The sequence below is a fragment of the Ahaetulla prasina genome, chromosome 3 (assembly GCF_028640845.1).
Source record: "Ahaetulla prasina isolate Xishuangbanna chromosome 3, ASM2864084v1, whole genome shotgun sequence".
In the NCBI taxonomy this organism is placed as follows: Eukaryota; Metazoa; Chordata; class Lepidosauria; order Squamata; family Colubridae; genus Ahaetulla; species Ahaetulla prasina.
Window position 1 is genome coordinate 60,914,915 of NC_080541.1, and position 21,738 is coordinate 60,936,652.

At 39.5% G+C, this 21,738-nt stretch overlaps 1 protein-coding gene across 1 annotated transcript in view; it reads left to right on the top strand.

The window, feature by feature from the left end:
* The window catches only part of PTPRM (protein tyrosine phosphatase receptor type M), a 544,777-nt gene that overhangs the window by 151,212 nt on the left and 371,827 nt on the right, over positions 1–21,738 (top strand). Inside the window, exon 2 of the mRNA XM_058178627.1 lies at positions 15,353–15,475. Coding sequence (XP_058034610.1) covers positions 15,353–15,475 — 123 coding nt within the window. The remainder of the gene's footprint in view (positions 1–15,352; positions 15,476–21,738) is intronic.

Here is a 21,738-nt window from a genome sequence, read left to right on the forward strand (position 1 = left end):
CCTTCCTGCCAAAGATTAACTCACTGTTCCATAGATCACAAGAGTTAATTCTTCCCAACTTTTCTCCAGATCCGGTACACTGGCTGGAACGGTCCTGGCATACCCTAGAGGTCCGGAGAGCCCTCCGAATTTATATTAAATGAACCGCCTCTCTCAGGAGGACGGAGGCTCTCTTCGTGTCCTTTCAACCAGCCACCATCGGTCTCAAGGTGTCTTCATCTACCATTGGTAGATGGCTTAGGGCGTGCATTGCCAGGGCATACCAGATTCAGGGAATTCCTATTCCAGGTCACATTACTGCTCATTCAACGAGAAGTGCGGCTACCTCTGCCGCCTGGGCCACTCAGGCTCCATTAGAGGAAATCTGCAGAGCAGCCACATGGTCATCCCCGAATCCCTTCATACACCATTACAAGCTCGATTCCTATGCGTCTGCGGATGCGGCGTTCGGTCGCAGAGTTCTCCAGAGGGTCCTGGAGGGGGGTTCAAACCCGGACCGGGCGGTTCCCTCCCGATAGGACTTAGCTTTGGTATGTCCCATGCCTGGCTGCTGGTCCCGCCCTGCTGGAGAATGGACATTGGTCCTAGCTGAATGTCCTTTCTCAGTTGGCGGGACCAGCAGCCAGCCCCACCCTGGGCGCCCGGTTCCTGTATTCTAGAGGGACACAGGGACACTCATGGTCATCTGCTGGGTGGGGGGGACATAATATGTCTCTTGCAGTTTCTTGTTTTACAGCTCAGTGCGTCGGTCTGCCGCGTCATCCTCATCCGAAAGCTGGAAGGCACCAGGAGGAGGAGGTGCTTTTCAACTAGCAGACTCGATCCCATTGGATACAGAGTGAGTCACTCCCATGCCTGGCTGCTGGTCCCGCCAACTGAGAAAGGACATTCAGCTAGGACCAATGTCCATTCTCTCTGTCGGGGGAAAGAACCATCTGGTGTGGGTTTGTTCTCCTCAATTCCAATTGGACCAGGTCTGCTAGATTCTTTTTGTTATTGTCCCCGCCTCCTATCCGGTCTCTAGCTTTTCGACTCGGTCCTCTTAGAGACCGGACGTGTCGGTTGGCTGCTCATTGGCAGTTGACTAATTAATTGGTTAAAAAAAAAAGCCTCCTAATTGATACTTACCAGCGTGAAGGGACTTGCTTCTGATACCGCTGAGGGCCATTGTGGCTTAAAATGTTCCCTGAAGGTGACCATGGGCTTGCCCTGATGCCCTTCAAGAAGACCGCTAATTGATATCATTGCGGTGACAGGCAGTGAGTCCCAGCGCGCCTCAGCAGCCGCAGAGGAAAAAAAGCGGCAAACTGCCTTTTGAAATTATTGCGCCTGAAGCCGTATTAGGCTAGCGATTTGACGTGCTGCCTGCTGGCTTAAGGAGGGAGTCGCCAGAGCGGGGATTCCTCTCTTTGCATTCATCGCTTCTGGAGCCGTCTTCGGCTAGCAATCTGGAGCGTTTTCAACTGCCTTGAGGAGGCAGGCTTTGGAATGGCTAGTCCTCCGTTTTGAATTCTTGAATTCGGCTAGCGATCTGGAGACTTTTGGCAGCGCTAGGAGGAGGTTATTTCTGTCTTGAGAAGTCAGGCACACGGCGACTCCTTCCGACTCGCAAGTATTCCCCCCTGATTTTTGATCGCGTTAGCAGCCTGAAGGCGAGCGATCCATTTGTAATTGCCTTCCCTTTGTTTGGTGGGAATATACAAACGGCTCAGAATCTCGCTTATTAGAACCTAATTGCTTCCTGAGGCAATTTGCAATGTAGCGGCAGAGGAGGGCTGGGCTAATTAGCCTAATTCAAACACCTCAGCCTCTTGTCAGGGAGAGTAAATAATGCTTATTTCTCAGCTCTGCTAGGCCACGGGCGCCTTTAAATTGGCGGGAGAGTTCTAAAATGGCTGACACAGTCCTTTCCACTGTGGATGTAACAGTCAGGACCAGTCATAATCATCAGAATGACTCTGGAGAGGGCCCCCCATCGGGGCAGAGGCCCATTAAAGCACAGGGGCAGAGCAACTGCCCGTCCCAAGGACAAGAAAGGGTCAAAGGCAGAACAAACAACAGGCCTTGGTTGTTCCTCAACGAGTGAGGGGAAGCCTCAATCTTTACCAGACGCTTCAGGCAATCTCTTCGTCGAACCTACAGTGGCCGTGGAAGCCATTCCGGCCCCTAAATTGTTTGTAGACGTTGTTCAATGCCAGTGGCAGAACCCGGGCTCAGGTTCGAATCCCAACACCAATGATAAAAGGTTCTACAACTGCGCTCAGGACCCAGATAAAATACTACAAATCCCTACGGTAGACGCCCAGTGGTGGCGCTTTCTTCATCTTCACATGTGACGGGGCCTGCAGATGAAGCTCTTCGCCTAGAGGATAAACGGACGGATTGTGCCATAATAAAATCGCATCAAGCCTCGGCCTGGTCCATCAGGGTTTTTACGGCCACGTCCTTTTTCAATAGGGTGGCCCTAATGTGGATCAGACAACTCCAGGGTAGGATCCCACAATCAGACGTAAGAGCGCACCAGGATATCAGTGGGAGGCACCGTGTATCGGTGGTTCTCCTCCTATCTCTCTGACCGGTCGCAGACGGTGTTGACAGGGGGGCAGAGGTCGACCGTGAGGGACCTCACTTGTGGGGTGCCGCAGGGGTCGATCCTCTTGCCCCTTTTGTTCAACATCTACATGAAGCCGTTGGGTGAGATCATCAGTGGCTTTGGGGTGAGATACCAACTGTATGCTGATGACACCCAGCTGTACTTCTCCACCCCAGGCCATCCCAATGAAGCTGTTGAAGTGCTGTCCCGGTGTGTGGAAGCCGTACGGGTCTGGATGGGGAGAAACAGGCTCAAGCTTAATCCCTCCAAGACGGAGTGGCTGTTTATGCCGGCATCCCGATTCAGTCAGCTGCAGCCGCAGCCGCAGCTGACTGTTGGAGGCGAGTTACTGGCCCCAAAGGATAGGGTGCGCAACTTAGGTGTCCTCCTGGATGATCGGCTGTCGTTTGAAGATCATTTGACGGCTGTCTCCAGGAGGGCCTTCCACCAGGTTCGCCTGGTTCGGCAGTTGCGCCCCTTCCTTGATCGGGATGCCTTGTGCACAGTCACTCATGCGCTCGTTACCTTTTGCTTGGATTATTGTAATGCTCTCTACATGGGGCTCCCCTTGAGGTGCACTCAGAGGCTTCAGTTAGTCCAGAATGCAGCTGCGCGGGTGATAGAGGGAGCTACGCGTAGCTCCCATATAACACTGCTCCTGCGCAGACTGCACTGGCTACCTGTGGCCTTTCGAGTGCACTTTAAGGTTTTGGTTACTACCTTTAAAGCGCTCCATGGCTTAGGGCCTGGGTACTTACGGGACCGCCTGCTGTTACCAGATGCCTCCCACCGACCCGTACGCTCTCACAGAGAGGGACTTCTCAGGGTGCCGTCCGCCAAGCAATGTCGGCTGGCGGCCCCCAGGGGAAGGTCCTTCTCTGTGGGGGCTCCCACACTCTGGAACGAGCTTCCCCCGGGTTTACGCCAAATACCTGACCTTCGGACATTCCGTCGCGAACTGAAGACACATCTTTTCATTCGCGCGGGGCTGGCTTGAATTGAATTTTATTAATTTTAAATTTTTATTAATTCATTTTAAATGGGGTTTTTAGTTTATTGTATATTTTTACTTCTCAGGCTAATTTTAAAATAAGTTTTTTAATTACATTTTAAATTGTACATTGTATTATTTGTTTTATTTTTGCCTGTACACCGCCCTGAGTCCTTCGGGAGAAGGGCGGTATAAAAATCAAATAAATAAATAAATAAATAAAATTGTCGCCGCAATGGAATTTTCTGCTCACTCCAGTTTAAATGCTTCTCGATTTTCAGCGAAGTCGATAGGTTCAACAGTGACTTCTCACCACCTCTTGTGGCTCAAAAATTGGAGGGCAGACGCCAGAAACAAGTGGCGCTTGGCATCATCCGCATATGCGGGATCACAACTATTCGGGGCTTCCCTGGACCCCATTCTGGTCGAAACACGGGACAAAAAGATCATGCCATCTCTATCTCGGAGGAGCGACGCAAGACATCAGCCTTATTTTCGGCCTTCTGCATTATCATCATCCTTTCATGGCCAAGAATTTGGGGACTTCGGCCAATGATCCCAACGTTTTTCGTCGGGCAGAGGAAGCTACCAGCGCGATAGTCAGGTTAGAACGGGATCCAGATTCAACGCCCCTAGGTCATCACGGGGAGGATGGGGGAGAGTGTACAATCGCAATAAATAATTTCTCCGCCAACCTTCCCATTGGAGGCCGACTGGCTTTCTTTGCTTCCCAATGGGATTCCTCCACCACTGATATTTGGGTCAGGAAATACAATTCGTAGGGGTCTTTCTCTGGAGTTCCTCTTCATTCCCCCGATGGTTTTCTTTCAATGCTCACGACCTCCCGGTGGTTCTAACCGGGCTTTAATGGACGAGGCTATTCTCCACCTTCTAAATATCTGGGCCATTCAACCGCTCTCGGTAAATCAGGAAAAGCAGGGATTTTATTCCCGCCTTTTTGTTGTGAGAAAACTGTTGAGAGGTTGGAGAGCAGTTCTTGACCTTAAGGCACTTAACAAGTACATAGCCTACCACCGCTTCAAGATGCACTCTCTTTGAACTATTTTGGAGTGCATCCGCCCAGGTGACTACCTATCTTCCATCGACCTGATGGAAGGTTATTTACATGTGCCTATACGGCAAGAGCATCGTCAATTCCTCCGTTTCTATTACAACGGGCTCCATTACCAGTACAGGGCCTTGCCCTTCAGGGTGTCTTCAGCCCCTAGGGTGTTTACCAAAATTATGGCAATATTAATGGCACATATCCACTAGATTCCCATTAGGCTTCAAGTCTATCTCGATGATATCCTGATAATGTCCGCCACTAGAGGGGATGCAGAGAGGGCTCTTTCATGCACTATAGATATTCTGGAATCACATGGTTTTTTTGGTTAATTGGGATAAGAGTCACCTAATCCCATCTACGACAATAGTACACCTGGGGGCGAAAATAGACTCCTGTAACTCTATGGTCTTCTTGTCAGAAGTCAGCTTTGGAAAAGTGATTGGTGGCAGCACCAAAGCCTATCACATAATCATAATCAGATGGTCCTGGGAATTCCTGATGAGTGAAGGGTACAGAAGTTTCTGTTTATCATCTGCAGCAGAGACAGATTTTTGTTTGTTTGCAGAGAAAGACAATCTGGTCTGCTGACAGCAGTTACCAAAAGGAGATAAGCTGAATAGCAGGTTTTGTTGTTAGCAAATTGGGTTGAAACTACAGTAGCCTTTGGCAGTGAAAAGAAACTGACTTTTTCTGCTTAGAATGAATAATTTTTCAAGCAAAACAAAACAAGAAGAAAATAAAGTATTAAAAATGCCATGGGCGGCAGAGTGAGTAAAGAATCTATGGCTATAAATACTGTATGTGTAATCAACTAATTTGTGATTTTATTTTGTTCTGCATATGAATTTCTTCTCCAGGGAATATCATTGAACAAAAGTTATGTTCAATGAAGTAGTTGTTCAAAACGTTATCTATTAGTTGCATAAAACACACACACTAAACACCTACGAAAATCCAGGTAATAAAATCTGCAAATGGGGATACTTGTAGCCACTATTTATTAGAACTATCCTACTCATCTTTTCTATTTGTGTTCAATCAGTGCTTTGTGGATGAATGCATTGTTTGGACATCTGGAGAACTGATCAAAATCACTTATCCAACTTTTTGAATAAATGCTGTTTATGATGATAATAGTCAAATGTTGGTACCACGTGTCAAAAATACATTAATAAAGGATATTGTTTGGCTGGCCTTTCTCTCCTATCTCTCTCCTATCTACTAACTGACTAAGGACCAGAACAGTGTAGTTGTAATACTAGTTCTTTTTAAATTCATCCCTTTTTTTAACTTTTCCCTACATCTATTGGGTTTTCAAGAGCACAGTCAATTTAAATTGCTGATGCTGACCTATCTCCAATAATAGTTATTTGCTTACTGATGTTAAGTAATTGTTATCTGAATAATATGATTGCAGTTCATGTTTCTGTTTATTTTGATGGTACAATCTAAATAAATTAATTTTGCTCATGTTAAAATGGTCACCTCATGTTTTGGGTTTTTTTCCCCATGTAGGCCCTAATCTCTGTCATTAGGTGGCCCCTAAATTATGGGGATATGATATTTTTAAGTTTTAAAAGGCCCCAGAAAGTGATTCTTTTTGCAGAACTTCTGTGAAGCTAATAAAATGATCACGGAATCTCTTCGTGTCAGGTGAAGGATGTAGACACATGTTTTTTAGTACTGTAATAGCACCTGCAGGAGAAGCTTATTTGTTCCTGTCACTGTTTCAAAGATTTATCTAATTGTGATTTCCTTCTTGCTCAGTTACTGCTAAAACTTGCATTTTAGTCTGGGCTTTAATGCAATTGTAAACATTTTTTAAAAAATTAGCTTTATGTATCTTGGGTAGGGAAGTATTTCAGTAAGTACATTAATTATTAAAAGATACCACTGTTTTTGTCAGCCTTTAATAGTTTAGTAATGCTAACTATATTTTGATAGTGGGTTTCATTTCTTTTCCACTTTGTAAAACATAAAATTGTTTTCACTTTATTTTTTAACAAGGATTAAATTTAATTCTAAGATAATGTTTAAAAAGGGGTTGTGGATCCAGTATAATACCTGAATACCTACAGTATAATACCTGAATATTATTTCTAATAGTAAGTTTTGTATACATAATAGAAACTTTTGTGTATATAAAATGTGATGTTAAAATATTTTCCATCTGATGCCTAATCTAACCTCTATATTTCAACTTTTTAATTGCAACATATACCTGTGCTTATTAATATTTTATATAACTTTCATTCTTCTGGTTAGGAAAGAAAGGTCCTTCATAAACTGCTTTGATATTCATGTCTTTCATACCAAATGCAGTTTCAACTTTATTTCTACTTTGGGCATCAAATCTGTCAAAAGAATGAAGCTTTGATCACAGTTCTTTTTTTCTTTGTTTTATACTTAAAATGAGTTTGGTTTGTATGTTTGTTACCTGAAAGAGTTTTTCATATATTCTGCTTCTTCCCTATTTCATTAGATATAATTTTTGAACAGAAATGCTTTAAATTTGCATTTACAAAAATATTAGTTCATTTTAGCATCCATTCATTCCAGGTTGATTTACAATTTGGCCTTGTGTCATATGGTATGATATGTTCATTCATTGTAATAAAATATTTAACATGTGAAACTTGCAAAGACAACTCTGCAAGATTTTATATGTTAATTATTTCATTACAATGAATAATCACATCATGTCCTATGATATGACACAAGATGATATAAATGAACATAAAAGAAGCTCAAATCCAAAATCACAAACCAGTGGCCTCTGATCCATCAAATAAGAGCAATACATTTTTGTCTCTGATTCTATGGGCCAAGACACAATATTTGGCTATCTTGTCTAATTTTTTAAACAAGAATGAGATTTGACATACATCTGGATAATAGCAAAGTGAGAGTACCACGTATCTGTATAAAATAACCCACTTGTCCACATTCAAATTATCTAGATTTGCAAGGGCCAACTTTCATTTAATACAGAATTTTTGTATTTGCCTGCAGAGCACATTGCAGCTTGCCAATATCAAGACCTTTCCATAACTTGGAATTGATGTATGTAATAATCTGCTGGTTTCAGAGATTAGCTGATTCTATTCAAATTACATGATTTATCTTATCAGAGGTTGAAATATACAATTGGATATCATCAGCATACTGATACTGACTCTGGCACTTTGTAACCTATAACTAAGAGTGCTCCCAGAAAGATGTATATGACTGAAGTCAAACCTTCAAAGAGAATTGAGCCCCATAGGCAGTGGTGGGATTCAAATAATTTAACAACCAGTTCTCTGCCCTAATGATTTCTTCCAACAACCAGTTCACCAAACTGCTCAGAAAGTTAACAACCGGTTCTCCCGAAGTGGTGCGAACTGGCTGAATCCCACCACTGCCCCTAGGTTTTGCTTGTATATATTGATATAAATCTATCAATATATGAGGAATTAAGTTCAAGGACTATAACTTCAACTGTAGCTAATTTTAAAGATTCAGATTCTCATCTCTAGCCTCAGAAGTCCAACCTCAAATTGCACTATAACAGGGGTCCTCAAACTATGGCCCACGGGCCGAATACGGCCCACTGAAGTCATTAATCCAGCCCATATGGAACCATGAGGTTGCCCCACTCACATCACCCTGCCCACCCACCAGCCCCCATCCTTCGGCCAAGTGCAGGATTTACCTTTGTAAGTCCTGTGGGCTATAACTGGAAGGTAAGGCCAATGGTTTTGGCCGGGAGAGTGCTTCTGGAGGAGGGGAAGGCCAAAAACAGGCCATGCGGAGGCCCTGTGAAGCCTCCACATGCCCCAATTTTGCTTCCCTCACCTCCAGTAGCACTCTGCTGGCCAAAAATGGGGTACATGGTGGTCTCCCAGGACCTCCGTGCGGCCCGTTTTTGGTCACCTCTGCCGGCCACCGGAGGACTGGATTGGAGGAAGAGGGCTGCCCACCCACCAGCCAGACTAGTCTTCAATTTTCAAGCTACGAGATGAGTTACTTTTGGAACCAGCGGGATTGCCCCGCTGGCCAGGTAGTCTTTGGTGCGCTGCTTGTTGGCCTCCTGATGTCAGATTCCTACCACCCAGCACCTGTTCAGGAGTTCCTTCCCCCCCCCCCAGGAGGAAGGGAGGGAGAAAGAGAGAGAGAGAGAGAGAGATGTTGATTGTGAGCTCCTTGGGGCTGAGAAGAATTGCTGGAAAACATGAGTTTCCTGAAGTGGACCACTAGACTCCTAAACAATTTAAAAAACAAGTTAGTAAAAAGAAAAGTCAACCAAAAGAGCAACATGCAAGCAAATAAAACACTCCCAGGGGTAAAACAAATTAAAATTTAATTTGTGTGCATTATTTAATGGACTGCTAAATTGGCCATGCCCACCCAATCACATGACCACCTAGCCAAGTCCACCCAGCTGGTTCAGCACCCCAACAGTCATGGGACCATGAATTGGCTCCCTGTTTAAAAAGTTTGAGGACCCCTGCACTATAACATTGTAAACACAATTAGGAACTTGAAATATTGCACTTAGAAATTTTGATTTTTTAATTCCAAGAGAATAGAATATGATGTGATCCAAGTTGAGCTTCTGGTTGTGATTTGTGTCCGGTCTTTTCCCTCAAAAATGAACCTTAACATATATTTATAAGAATACTGTAACTAATGTTTAGGCTTTTAAAAAAGTTATTTAAAAATACCAGAACTGCAGCATGATATGCATTTGTTAAATTTCGTTTAAACATACAAAAAACAACAACCGTGATATCTACATAAAATTGGAATTCCTGTTTCATATAACTGTACAGCACTATAGAAATGATATCATAAATAAAATAATTTCCTTCTCAGGATTAGGGTGAAAGACAGAGCTAGCAGTAACTATGTGATTGTAATTCTCTGTGGGGTTGTTGTGATTTGTACACAGTATAGTGGCATAAAGTCACAAAAACGTGATTCTCATTGTAACATCTCTGGTGTATCAAAAACTTAACAAAATGGGAAGAAAGAGGCAAAAATGACATTAGCATAGTCTTGGGTCTCCTTGTAATAGAATATCATAATAGATTTCATTGAAATGCTTTGAAGTAAAAAAAATATTGGAATAGTGGAATTGAATATTACTGTAACATACTCGATTGTAAATTTTAAATAAGGGAGGGAGGAAGGGAAGGAGAGAAAACTGAAGTTTTTAAAGTGAGCTGGAAATCCAGTTCCATAAGGGTATATCTGGCCAAATATATTAACCGAAACCATTTTAAAGTGATTTTCTTCCCACTATGGCAACAATAATCTGTAAGGAATACTTGGCCTGAAATTTTCCACTGAAATGCACAGCAATCAAAGCGAATATAATGAATGTTAAAATAAGGATTATTGGTAACTAAGATCCTTTATTTAAAGTTGTTTATGACTTTATTTTTAAGACCTCATTGAAGTTCTGCAGCAGGTGCAGGAACAACTGAAACTGTGAAAAGTTTGTTGTGCCAGACACTTATCTGTGAGCTAAAGATATCTGGAAAACATTTGACATAGAAACAAGGCAGAATTTATAGAGAGAGAAACTTGAAAAAAATCTACACACAAAAAGATGCCAAGTAGGTCAGTAAGTTATGCATTTGTGTGAAACATTATATTAATAAATTGGCTTAAGTATTTATTGAAAGGATGTCTGTCACATTAGAAATGATAAAAGTCTATGGACTGTCATATTGCTTCCAATATCAGCTGCGTTGCAGGAGTTTCTAGTATCTGTACTGCATGAGGAACAAATAGTGTAACCCAGAAATGCCCAAAAGGCAGTGGTGGGATTCAAATAATTTAACAACCGGTTCTCTGCCCTAATGACCAGCTGGGTAGGTGTGGCTCGGTGGTCATGTGACCATGCGGGCGTGGCCAACTCAACGTCACTCACTGTTACAATGTAATAAGGATTAACCCGAGAGGCCGTTTCTCTAAATAGGGCAATGAAGATTAGGCTAGAAACAACTCCAGAATGTTTCCTTCCTGCCTTCCTTACAGGATTAGCCCTGTAAAGTGGGAAAAAACAAAAGGAGATTTCTTCCAACAACCGATTCTTCGAACTGCTTCGAAAATTAACAACCGGTTCTCCCGAATAGGTGTGAACCGGCTGAATCCCACCACTGGCAAAAGAGTTGTCCACTATTTCATATGTAGAGCATCAAAATCTGTTAGATTAGCCTATGAATCTGGCTAATGTCTCCTAATTTATATTAACTTAAACTTCTTCAAATAATTATTTTTTACTTTGCCAAATCTCTAAAGTTAATATAAACTAACTTTGATACAGTTGTGTCAGCCTCATCTCTTGGTAACTTAATGGATATGACCATGCAGTATTTTTGACAGTGGTTTATTGTTGCAGTCTACCAGGATATTTTTTGACATGTGGTCTTCCATCCAGGCACTAACCAGGCCTAACCATTCTTCACTTCCATGTCCAGACAGAACCAGCCAGATAAGCAAATGTAACGTAGGAATATGATAAAGCAAAGTGGAGGCGAAAGGAAGTGAGATTGACTTGTGAGTGTTGTTATTTAGTATAATATCGTTTTCTTGGTTTATTGTTACTTAAACTAACTGCCCTATTGTTGGGTTGCTTGTAGGTCATGGCTGTTTAATTTGCCATATATTATTTTGTCATAAGCATTTTCCAATCTTCATTAGTGTCGCCTTTCTCCTCATAGCATGTCAGATACATTTTTTTAAAGTGTGTGTGTGTGTATACACATACACACACACACACACACTATATTGCCCAACGAAGTGGGGACTGACTTGTTTTTTGGAATCTGCTGAAAGTAAAATATTGTGCCTTCTTTTTTAATATCTTTCAATGTTTCTATATTGTTTCTAAATTTTATCCTTAATGCACTATACAATTTTTGTCCATAAAAGCCATAAACCTAGGATATGGTTTCTACCAGGAACAACAACAACAAAAAGTGAATGAGCAGGCATCTTAAACCACCTCACACATGGTTTGAATTCAGTGGGTGGTGCTGTTTTTGGAGAGAATGACATCCACTCTTCAGTAAGTTTTGTTTGGAAGCAAAATGCAGGGCTGCCAATTGGCTGTAAACATCTAAAAATAATGACTTTTAGTCAGAGCATAGTATAAAATAAAGTGACTATGACCGTGCCACTAGGGCATATGTTATACTTTTGTGAAGTTCATAATAAAGGAAAACAGATGGTGATATTTAAAAGGAAAATGTTAGCATTTGGATAAATGCTAGAAACTCAGGTGACAAATGGCTGTTTTCCATATGATAACATTGTTTATATTTCTCACATTAGGAATATTAATATGCAAGCTTAGTCCATGGTTACTCTTGTTCTTTTTTTAGCCAAAGCTTCTAGGGACATTTTATTCTCATTTTATTATTTTGAGAAGAAATCAATAGTATTGCATTGGTAAAGCAGTTTTAAAACAAAGAGAATGCAATAGTAAAGTAGCTTGTGTTACACCATTATGTCAACCTTTGGACTTCTAACACCTAAGTGGAATGATAAAAAGCAAGGCTTCTAGGTATATCAGGTTTCATGCAGAAGAAGGATCCCTGCTCTAATACCTGGAGGTGAGCAATAAGAAGAAATGCTTTTATAACAGGGATGGATCTGCCAGTTGCTAATTGAAAAACATCTCTAATTTTTAAAAAAGTTGCAATGATAAATATTTTAAAAGTGTAACTTTAAAAAAAAAAGGATTAGAAAAAATGTTTTGTTTTGAAATTATGGTTTTGTTATTTCAATTGATGTTTAATATTTTCTTAAGAAGTGCTGATTCAGTAAAGTTCTCTAAAATCCATGAATCTATGGTCACATGACCTCAATTGGTGAATTTTGTTTCCTAATGGAAATAAACCCATTGGATATGATGGATTTGCTTAACGACTATGGTGACTCACTTTATGACCATTGTAAAATGATTATAAAATTGAGTCAGGTCCAGTGGTTGTCTGCTTAACAACTGCAACAATTTACAGCCAAAATTTTGAGGTTCATTGGGGTTATAAATCACGGACTATCTATACTAATTAAGCAGATAATTAGTCTTATCTGGGTTCAAAATGTAGGAAGAAGCCCTTAGGTAACCACCATAAGTTTAAATTTCCATCATGTTGGGTCAGAATAACAGTTACAAGAGTTTCAGTTACCAGCCTCTGGAATAATATATTTAACCATTGTAGTTTAATCAGGTTTAATATCACATCAGCATTGGGTTGTAACTAGACAGTTTAGAACTTTGAAGAACAGGGTTTCTTTTGCTCATGAGCTTCAATAGTAGTACCAAGGGGACAGCAATCCCTCGCTGTCCCCTTGTACTACTTTCACGTGGTTTCTTTGTCGTTTTCAATCATATTTAAAGACAGAATAGTTAAAAAAGATCATCTGCCTTCTAAAGCACAAATAGAATATCCAATTTACAGCATCTGCTGAAAATATCCTTATGATGCATATGCATGGTATGAATCATTAAGAATTTTTAAAATAACATTCTGAATGTGATTTATGAAACATCACTATACAAACTAAGAATAAAACCAGCTGTTGGGAGTTATTGTAGGTAAACATTTAGAATGAAAGAGAAAACATAATATTTTGATGTGGCCTCATCCATGTTTCTTAATCTTTACAATACTCCAGAGCATCAGGCAACCCATATATACTCAGATGTTGCCTATAATTTTTTTTTTATCTTTAACCACATTCACTTCTGAAAGATTTGCCCTTAGAAGCCCAAAAAGCTCAAAACTTTTAAAAAAATATTTACAACACCTCTCAGTACACCTTCGGGGAAGAGGGAGTGGAAGTATATATTAATGGTCTGCCTATTTAAGAAGCACTGGCCTAAAACACTGGAATGGTGTTCACCAACTCATGCCTTCCAGATGTGTCATAATCCCCAAGTATTTCTATATCCAATATAGCAATAGCACTTAGACTTATATACCACTTCATAGTGCTTTACAGCCCTTTCTAAGCAGTTTACAGAGTCAGCATATTGCCCCCAACAATCTGGGTCCTCATCAACCTCGGAAGGATGGAAAGCTGAGTCAACCTTGAGCCGGTGGGATTTGAACTGCAGGTAGCAGTCAGCTGAAGTAGCCTGCAGTGCTGCACTCTAAGCACTGCGCCACCTCAGATCTTATATCGAATATATTGAAAAAGCATCAGTTGCTGTGCTTGTAAAGTTATTTAATCTACCCTAATCTAAATTTAAACAGAAGCAAACCCTTGTATATAAACAAAGATAGATATGTCTGACAACAGAAATTACAAATAGGATTATACTTAGTGATGGTTGAGCATATGACTAAACTTAATAACCCTTATGGTGACAGAATGAAGTTTCTATGTCAGTGGTCCTCAGTCTTTGTGGCTTGGCATGGAAAATGGGAACCAGGCCATGCCAGCTAAGTTTAGCTGTGAGCCATGTACCCGCACGCTGGCACACTGTTCACAAAAGTTGAGTTCTGCACGTGTGTGTGTGTGCTGGGCCACCACTCATGCGTCCCAGTTCTGAATATGCCACAGCCTGAATATGCTACATCTCAGGGGTTGGGGACCTCTGGTCTATGTTGAAAGATATTGTCCTTATTTTATTATTTGGATCTTAATTTAATATATGCCTTTCCTCTTTGCTGTTTTCTCTGATCATACTGCTGGTTTCAACACTGTCAAACTATTTACTAAATCTGCACTACTATTAATCTTCTCATCGTTCCCATCACCAATCTCTTTCCACTTATGACTGTATGACTGTAACTTTGTTGCTGGCAATCCTTATGATTTATATTGATATATTGACCATCATTTGTGTTGTAAATGTACCTTGATGAACGTATCTTTTCTTTTATGTACACTGAGAGCATATGCACCAAGACAAATTCCTTGTGTGTCCAATCACACTTGGCCAATAAAAAATTCTATTCTATTCTATTCTATTCTATTCTATTCTATTCTATTCTATTCTATTCTATTCTAACATATATGGGGTGGAACTGCAAATCTAATCAGTGAATGGCCCTTCTATACTTTTAGATACAGAAAGCGCTTCCTAATTATGTAGTCCCATAAGTAGTCATAAGAAAAGACTACTGTTTGGTTGATGAACATCCTTCTGTTCATTATTCAGTCCATTGCACATGTACCCATTTCCATGCTGAGAATATGTGATATAACTACAACATTTTGATGCTATTCTGGGGAATGTGGAGATATTATCCTCAATAAATTCCCACACTGGCTTCTGAAACAGTGTGACTGATCTATCTACAATTTGACAGTAGCTTTCAGTTCAATACCAGAATAGGCCTTTGTCTTGACAGACATTATACATGACACTCTTTGCATATGTATCAATCTGTTCATAGAAAACTGTGTAATATATCACACCTGTAGGATGCCCTGCCTGAAATGAATAGAGCTATATGATTACATTTCTGATTCATTTATACTTAAGTAGCAAGTTGCAATGTATTTATAATTAAAATTCAACTTCAATAATACTGCAGTCTCAGTATCCCAGAAACCAATTTATGTGGATTCTTTGGAAAAAATATACAAAGGAGTATAGGTTTGTATATAGGGCTTTAAATAAGATAAAAAAACTCATGAAGTCCCCTCCATTTTTAAAACCTTTCTTTTTCTTCCTTTCCCCCCCTAGGTGGCTGCTCATTTGATGAACCATTTACATCATGTGGATATAGTCAGTCTGATGCTGATGATTTTAACTGGGATCAAGTGAACACATTCACAAAGCCCACAACAGATCCTTGGATGCCAACAGGTAGTTTTTATTGGAAATAATATTTTTAATCTGTCTTTATCATATTTATAGAGGAATATCATAAATAAGTTTTCTTCCTTTGGTTATATTGTTGCTTAGGAATACTAAAATCTGGAATATCTATATATCTGGAATTTAAAATGTATCCAAATTAGGAACTGTTTGCTTCTTTGCAGTAACATTAAATATATAAATTAAACACTATAGGTAATTGCTTATGTAGTCTGATTCAGGTTAGAGGTCTTCTAGATATAATGTCATATTAAAAGAATATTGTGCTCTGCAGAAATAAGAATAAGAAAGAAGTAAGACCAATAAAAAAATTCCTACTTTACATGGTGTTATAAATTGAAAAGTAAGCACTCTACTTCTTATATATATATTTAAAGATTACTGTATTTTTCAGAGTATAAGACATACTTTTTCCCCCCTAAAAGAGGGTGAAAATTTGGGTGCGTCTTATACACCAAATGTAGCCCTGCCCACCCTCCGCCCCAAAAAATGGAGCACGTGGAGGCAGCAATAGGTTATGGCAATCCCTGCAGCCTGAAACAGCTGATCTTCAGGAGGCCGATCCAACTGACAATTAGCTGCTTGTCCTAATGAGGCTGTGCTAAAGCTGAAATTGAAACAGGCTGTTTGCTGCAAGGAGACAAATTGCTGGGAGACAGAGGCAGATTTTTTTTTTTTTGTGCTAATCAGGCTATGCTGAAAATTAAAATGGAATAGGTTGTTTGTTGCAAGGAGGCAAATTGCTGGGAGGCAGAGCAGAGGCAGATTTTTTTTCTTGTTTTCCTCCCCCAAAAAGGTAGGTGCGTCTTATAGTCCAGAGCATTTTATACTCTGAAAAATATGGTAATTAAAACTTCAGAACTTATTCTCCTAGACAATATTTACAATTCTGTATGAACATTTGAGAATAATCACAATTCAGTATAACTTGTGTAATACGCATTTTTTTGGTAGTTGTATCCTAGATTTGGTGTTGTATAACCTATTACACAATTAATCTGTAGGCTGCAATCAGCCAATTCAAACTGTACTGTTAGATTCCTACAGAATTCTGAGGATCTTTTTTTGTAATCAAGGCTTTCTATAACCTAACATTTTTGGGATTTCACCAACATTATCTTCAGAATTTTCAGTTAGTTGAAGGCTTGATACATGAGACAAAAACCTCACAGTACAGAAGGCTTCATAATTTTACTTTTTTTGACAAATGAATATTTCTGAATTTAATAATGTATTTATATAATGTTCTATATAAGAAGGGTAAACAAGTCGGACATCTACTAAACAGGATAAAAACAACAGATATGAATCTCTGGTTTGTCTTTCAGTGTACTCCTTACAAAGATTGGTTTCTTTAATTATAGTGTCACCTTATGGGTGAGATGAGTGGCATATAAATTTAAATAAATAAGCTTCATTTAAATCAATTAAATTGCTAGAGGTTTAATCAATTTTGCAAGCTATCAATTAAAGATATTAGCTCAACTAAGGCACAAAATTATAGACTAGAATAAAATAAGTAGAATACATTAAGTTACCTTAAAGTAGCTTTTAAGACACATTTTATTATTTAGCTATTCCAATAATAATCAATATAGATGTATTTAAAATATATAATTTAGTCTCTACTAAAGCCACACAACTTAACCAATAAAAGCAATTAAAATCATATTAGTCAGTGGAAAAGAATTCAAAAATCTGAATTTGGTAGATTTCCTTATTACAGATATGAACATTACAATCTATATATCAGTAAAGAGATAATGAATAATGCCAGAAGTAAAAAAGTCATAACAAATAATATAGAGTTACTTATGGTTTGAAGAAATTAAATCATAATATTTCAACATCCCTCTTCATATTGCAGTCATTTTTCTGCGTCTTTGCGTCAGTGATGCTCTGATACATCACTGGGCGTCGTTGCAACGGTATTTTTCAAATTTAAAATAATTGAAAATGTCACAAACAATCTTTGGCAATCCTTGATGAACAAAGCTCAGGAAAATAAAATATACAAATTCCATATGTGATGTACATTTTCATTATGAGCAATCAGAATGGATCAGGTGTTACATAAAATAATACAATATTATTAACATAGATGGCTTTTTCCTTTCTATCCCAGTCATTGCATCCTCCACATAGAGGTTTTGGTTTGGTGTCAAAAAAAAAAAAAAAGTCAAAAAGTGTGAATGCATGGGTTGAATAATAATTTCTGAAGGCCCCGAAGACTTGGTTTTGCTAGAGGGCTTGGGAAACTCAGAGTGGAATGGAGCCCATCAAATGGCTTATTTGACTGTGTGTTGTCATCGGGGGGATGCGGGGGTGGGTTGATGGGTTATTTTTTCCCTATATTGTGTTTTTATTGTTTGTAAGCCTCCTAGAGTCACTATGAGTGAGTAGGTGGCTATATAAATTTTCTAAATAAATAAAATAAAAATAAATTATTTGTTCTTGTTTAGCTATTGTACTCTTTCCAATTCTTTGTCAATCAGTGGTGACAAAAAACAAAGCAGGACTTTCTGCTTTGACTTCTTGTAAACTGATTCTTGTGGCATCAATGGTACGTAGATACTTTATCCTTTATCAGCCTCTTTTTCAATTACTGATTTTTACAAGCATCAGTGATTTTTGCATTAACTTTTTATATCTAAAATAGTTAAGCTTACTTAATTATGATTGATTTTATGCAGTCATTCATTTATGTATTTATTCAATTTTGGCGCTGTTAACTCCATACCGAGTCTAGCACACAGTCTGACAAAACAAGATAAAAACTGTAATATGCAGTAAATGCTGAACACGATGGGAAATCCTGCCAAACAACCACAACAAAAGACATAGAAAAACCAAAACTAATAAGAGGTTCCATCTGCCCTTTTAGTTTATTTTACTTCATCTAATACACAGTGATTACTTCTTTTGTGTATTTGGGCCATCTTTTCTTTATATTTTCTTTTTCTAGTATCAAATTGGAAACAGACTTTTGTATAAAGTTTCCTTTCTGTAATTTTTTAACATAACTCCATCTTTCCCATTCAGTTGTTACCTTTCATTTATTAGTATTTTCACCTCTTGTGCTAAACTAAACTCCTGTTCTCCTGCTTGCTCCAAAGTAAGCTCACTTTATGGGAACTAGGTTCCTAGGTCTTCCTCAGTTCTCTCAATAGGAAGCAATACTCCTATCGCACAAAGTGAACAAAGAGCAGCAATTGGAAATTGCTTAGTATCCTTTCCCTTTCCTAAACTTTATCTTTTCTCAGTTAAATTTCCCCACCAAACTCCTATTTTCTCACTCAGTGAGTAAGGATGGATGTGTCCGGTGATTGTTTGCATAGTGGTCCTTAGCTTCAAAAATCTACTTTGCCCAGTGATGTATCAGAGCATCATTGCCATAAATGGGTTCTGACAATTATCTGAAAAAGATATGTTATGCCTTCCTCCAGAAGAAAAAGTTTGTGGAAATAGAGGTCAGAATACCATTCATACACCTCATTTGTCAAGATGAAGATACCTTCAGTAGTGTGGATACTTATTGACCAAGGGAGGGCATTTTACAGCTTCATCAGAAATGATAATAAAGTAGTTGTCAATACATCACTGTCAGAAGAAAACTAGCACAAAGCAGACTTTTCCCTAGATCCTGGCAACCAACTCTAGCCTTCAAAGAAGTTTCCACAAAAACCCTCCACAGATGAAGTTTGTTTCCTAATCCATATAGAAGATATCCATTACCAGTGATCAAGAAGAAAATGAAAGTAGCTCCCTCTTGAGAAGCATAGAAGCTCCCACTTGTCATCCACATCTCATTTTGGCATGAACACTGTACCCCAAGTTCCCAAATCCAAGATAGGACATAAAATTGAAGACTGGCTGTTTAAAACCTTTCCTGGTCATCCAATGATACTACAACATATGATCTCCATGCCTCCAAGTGATTTCATGGCTTTAAGGAGGAGGGTGAAGGAGCCTTCTCCTTGATGTTTTAGTAATGTTTCCAATAAAAGGCAAAAGTCCAGCAAGAGAAATAAATTTTATAATGAATTGCTGGGTGCATCATTGGTACAAATGATAGAGATCTGGATTTTTGAACAGTGGTTCAAGCTTCAGGGAAGGGATGCTGTTTGAAAAGATGGAATTCATCTCACTAAGAAGAGAAAATACATTTCTCGATGATGACTAATTAACCTGCTCAGGAAGCATTACACTAGAATATAAGAAAGGGAGTTGGTGAGTAACAAATTGGCAAGTAATAGACAGCATATAGCAGCAAGTGAAATGTTTGGGAAATTACCAGTTTAGCAAATATCCAAAAGAAATATAATACATGGATAAATGAAATGGGAGATCAAATGCTAGGAGTCTAGTCTGTTAACTTAAATGTCTCTACACTCGTGCACAAAGAATGGGTAACAAGAGCCAGTTATGTATAGTGATTAAGGTGTCAGGTTAGAAACTAGGAAAGTATGCCTCTAGAACAATCACAGGCATAAAATCTATGTCACTTTGCGCCAGTCACATCCTCAGCCTTGGGAAGAAGGTAGTTGCCAGGAGTCAACACGGACTCCAATGCAGACCAAAGCAGAACACTATGATAAACTGATGTCGTGCTGATTAGCAGGAAAGAGTTAGGAGGAAAATAGTGGCTGGATAACAAAACCACTCTGGAAGAAGGAGAAATTGTGGAGATTACCTACATGATGCTGGATGATGCTCCTTGTGAGTAGATCATGTTGACTCCTGGCAATTATGTTCTCCCCAAGGCTGAAGGTATTGAATTTGGTACTGAACATGTTTTGAAGCAAAAACCTTGTCCTGGTACTCATCTTGTTCCCAGTATTTGACACACAAGGTAAACTTGCTGGAATCAGCTGCCTTGTGACTTGCTACGCCTTCCGACTGAAATAAAGGGTGAAATGATAAGTCACATGGTTTGTTCAGTACTTATCATTTTTAGTACTCTTCGCTCCTCCCAGAATAAAATAACGACAAGTAACCTCTGAGGAAAAGAGGCAGCGGTGAAGCCCTGGCTGTCACCTGGGAGAGGAGGACCGCCAAGGGACACACACACACATGCCCCCATCGCTGCTACTTTTGCTGTCGGCATCTCAGCAGTCTTAAAGTCAATCTTGAAGAACTGGAAGATGTTTCCTTAGATCACCGCCAAACTCATTGTTCCAGCTTTCCAGCTCTTAAAAATTGACTTTTAAGAGCACCGAGAAGCCAACAGCAAAAGTAGTGGCAGTGGAGGCAACAGAGCACATGGTCCTCTCCTGGGTGGGACAGACAGGGCTTTGCACCCCCTCTTTTCCTCAGAGGCATGGTGTCTGCCTCCTTTCACATGCAGTGCACATGTGCAGCAGCCCTGGGACATCAGGCCGCTCTCCCACAGCACCACTGCTGTCGCTGCCCCTCTCAGGTCCATTTACATCATCTTACATTTGTGTGTGTATCCATCTATACACAAACTGATCTACATTACCCTAAATGTTTTTGCAGATTGAAACTCGGTAGTAATAAGCAGAACATTTTAGCATTATGTTTAGACCTATTTTCACTTTTAGCACTATCCAACTGCTTTCTATAAATATATTAACTGAATTCAGTAGTTCCTTTAAAAAAAAGCAAAATGAAAGGAATTCGTAATGACATTCCAATTTTATACAATGCGACATGCCTTAGTGAGTGAATTAATGACTATTTATGTTCACATTCAATTAAGCATATTGCTGAAGTGAAAACATAACTTTATTCCCACTTCTAAATGTTGCAGTAATCAGTCCTTTTATTCATTTATTTTAGTTTAATTTTGGTAGAATATTTTACCATAGAGTGTGATTGTCAGGTGTAAGAAACCAGGAACCAAGGTTGTTCAAATGAGTACAAGTTTATTCCATGCTAGCTATCTACAGGAATCTGAACTAATCCTAATGGTAAGGCAAATTGGAGAAGGTAAGAGTCAACGGAATTCAAGAAGGGCTGGACTTGGATTTCTTGTGGGGGTGAAGGGACTCCAAATTCATGATGTACTTGACTGCTCTCTCAGACTCTACCTGGACATCTCCTCCAGTGATCTCTATTCAATTTTCCTCATTAGGCATTATGACATACAGTGATATTTAGAGCTAACTGATACCCTATCATTTTTAAGATAGGCTTTACACAATGGGGTTCTGTAGCCAGTTTCTATGGCTGTGAGAGCCAATGATTACATTTTCTGGAATGTAGTGAACCAGCTAAAATCAATGCTG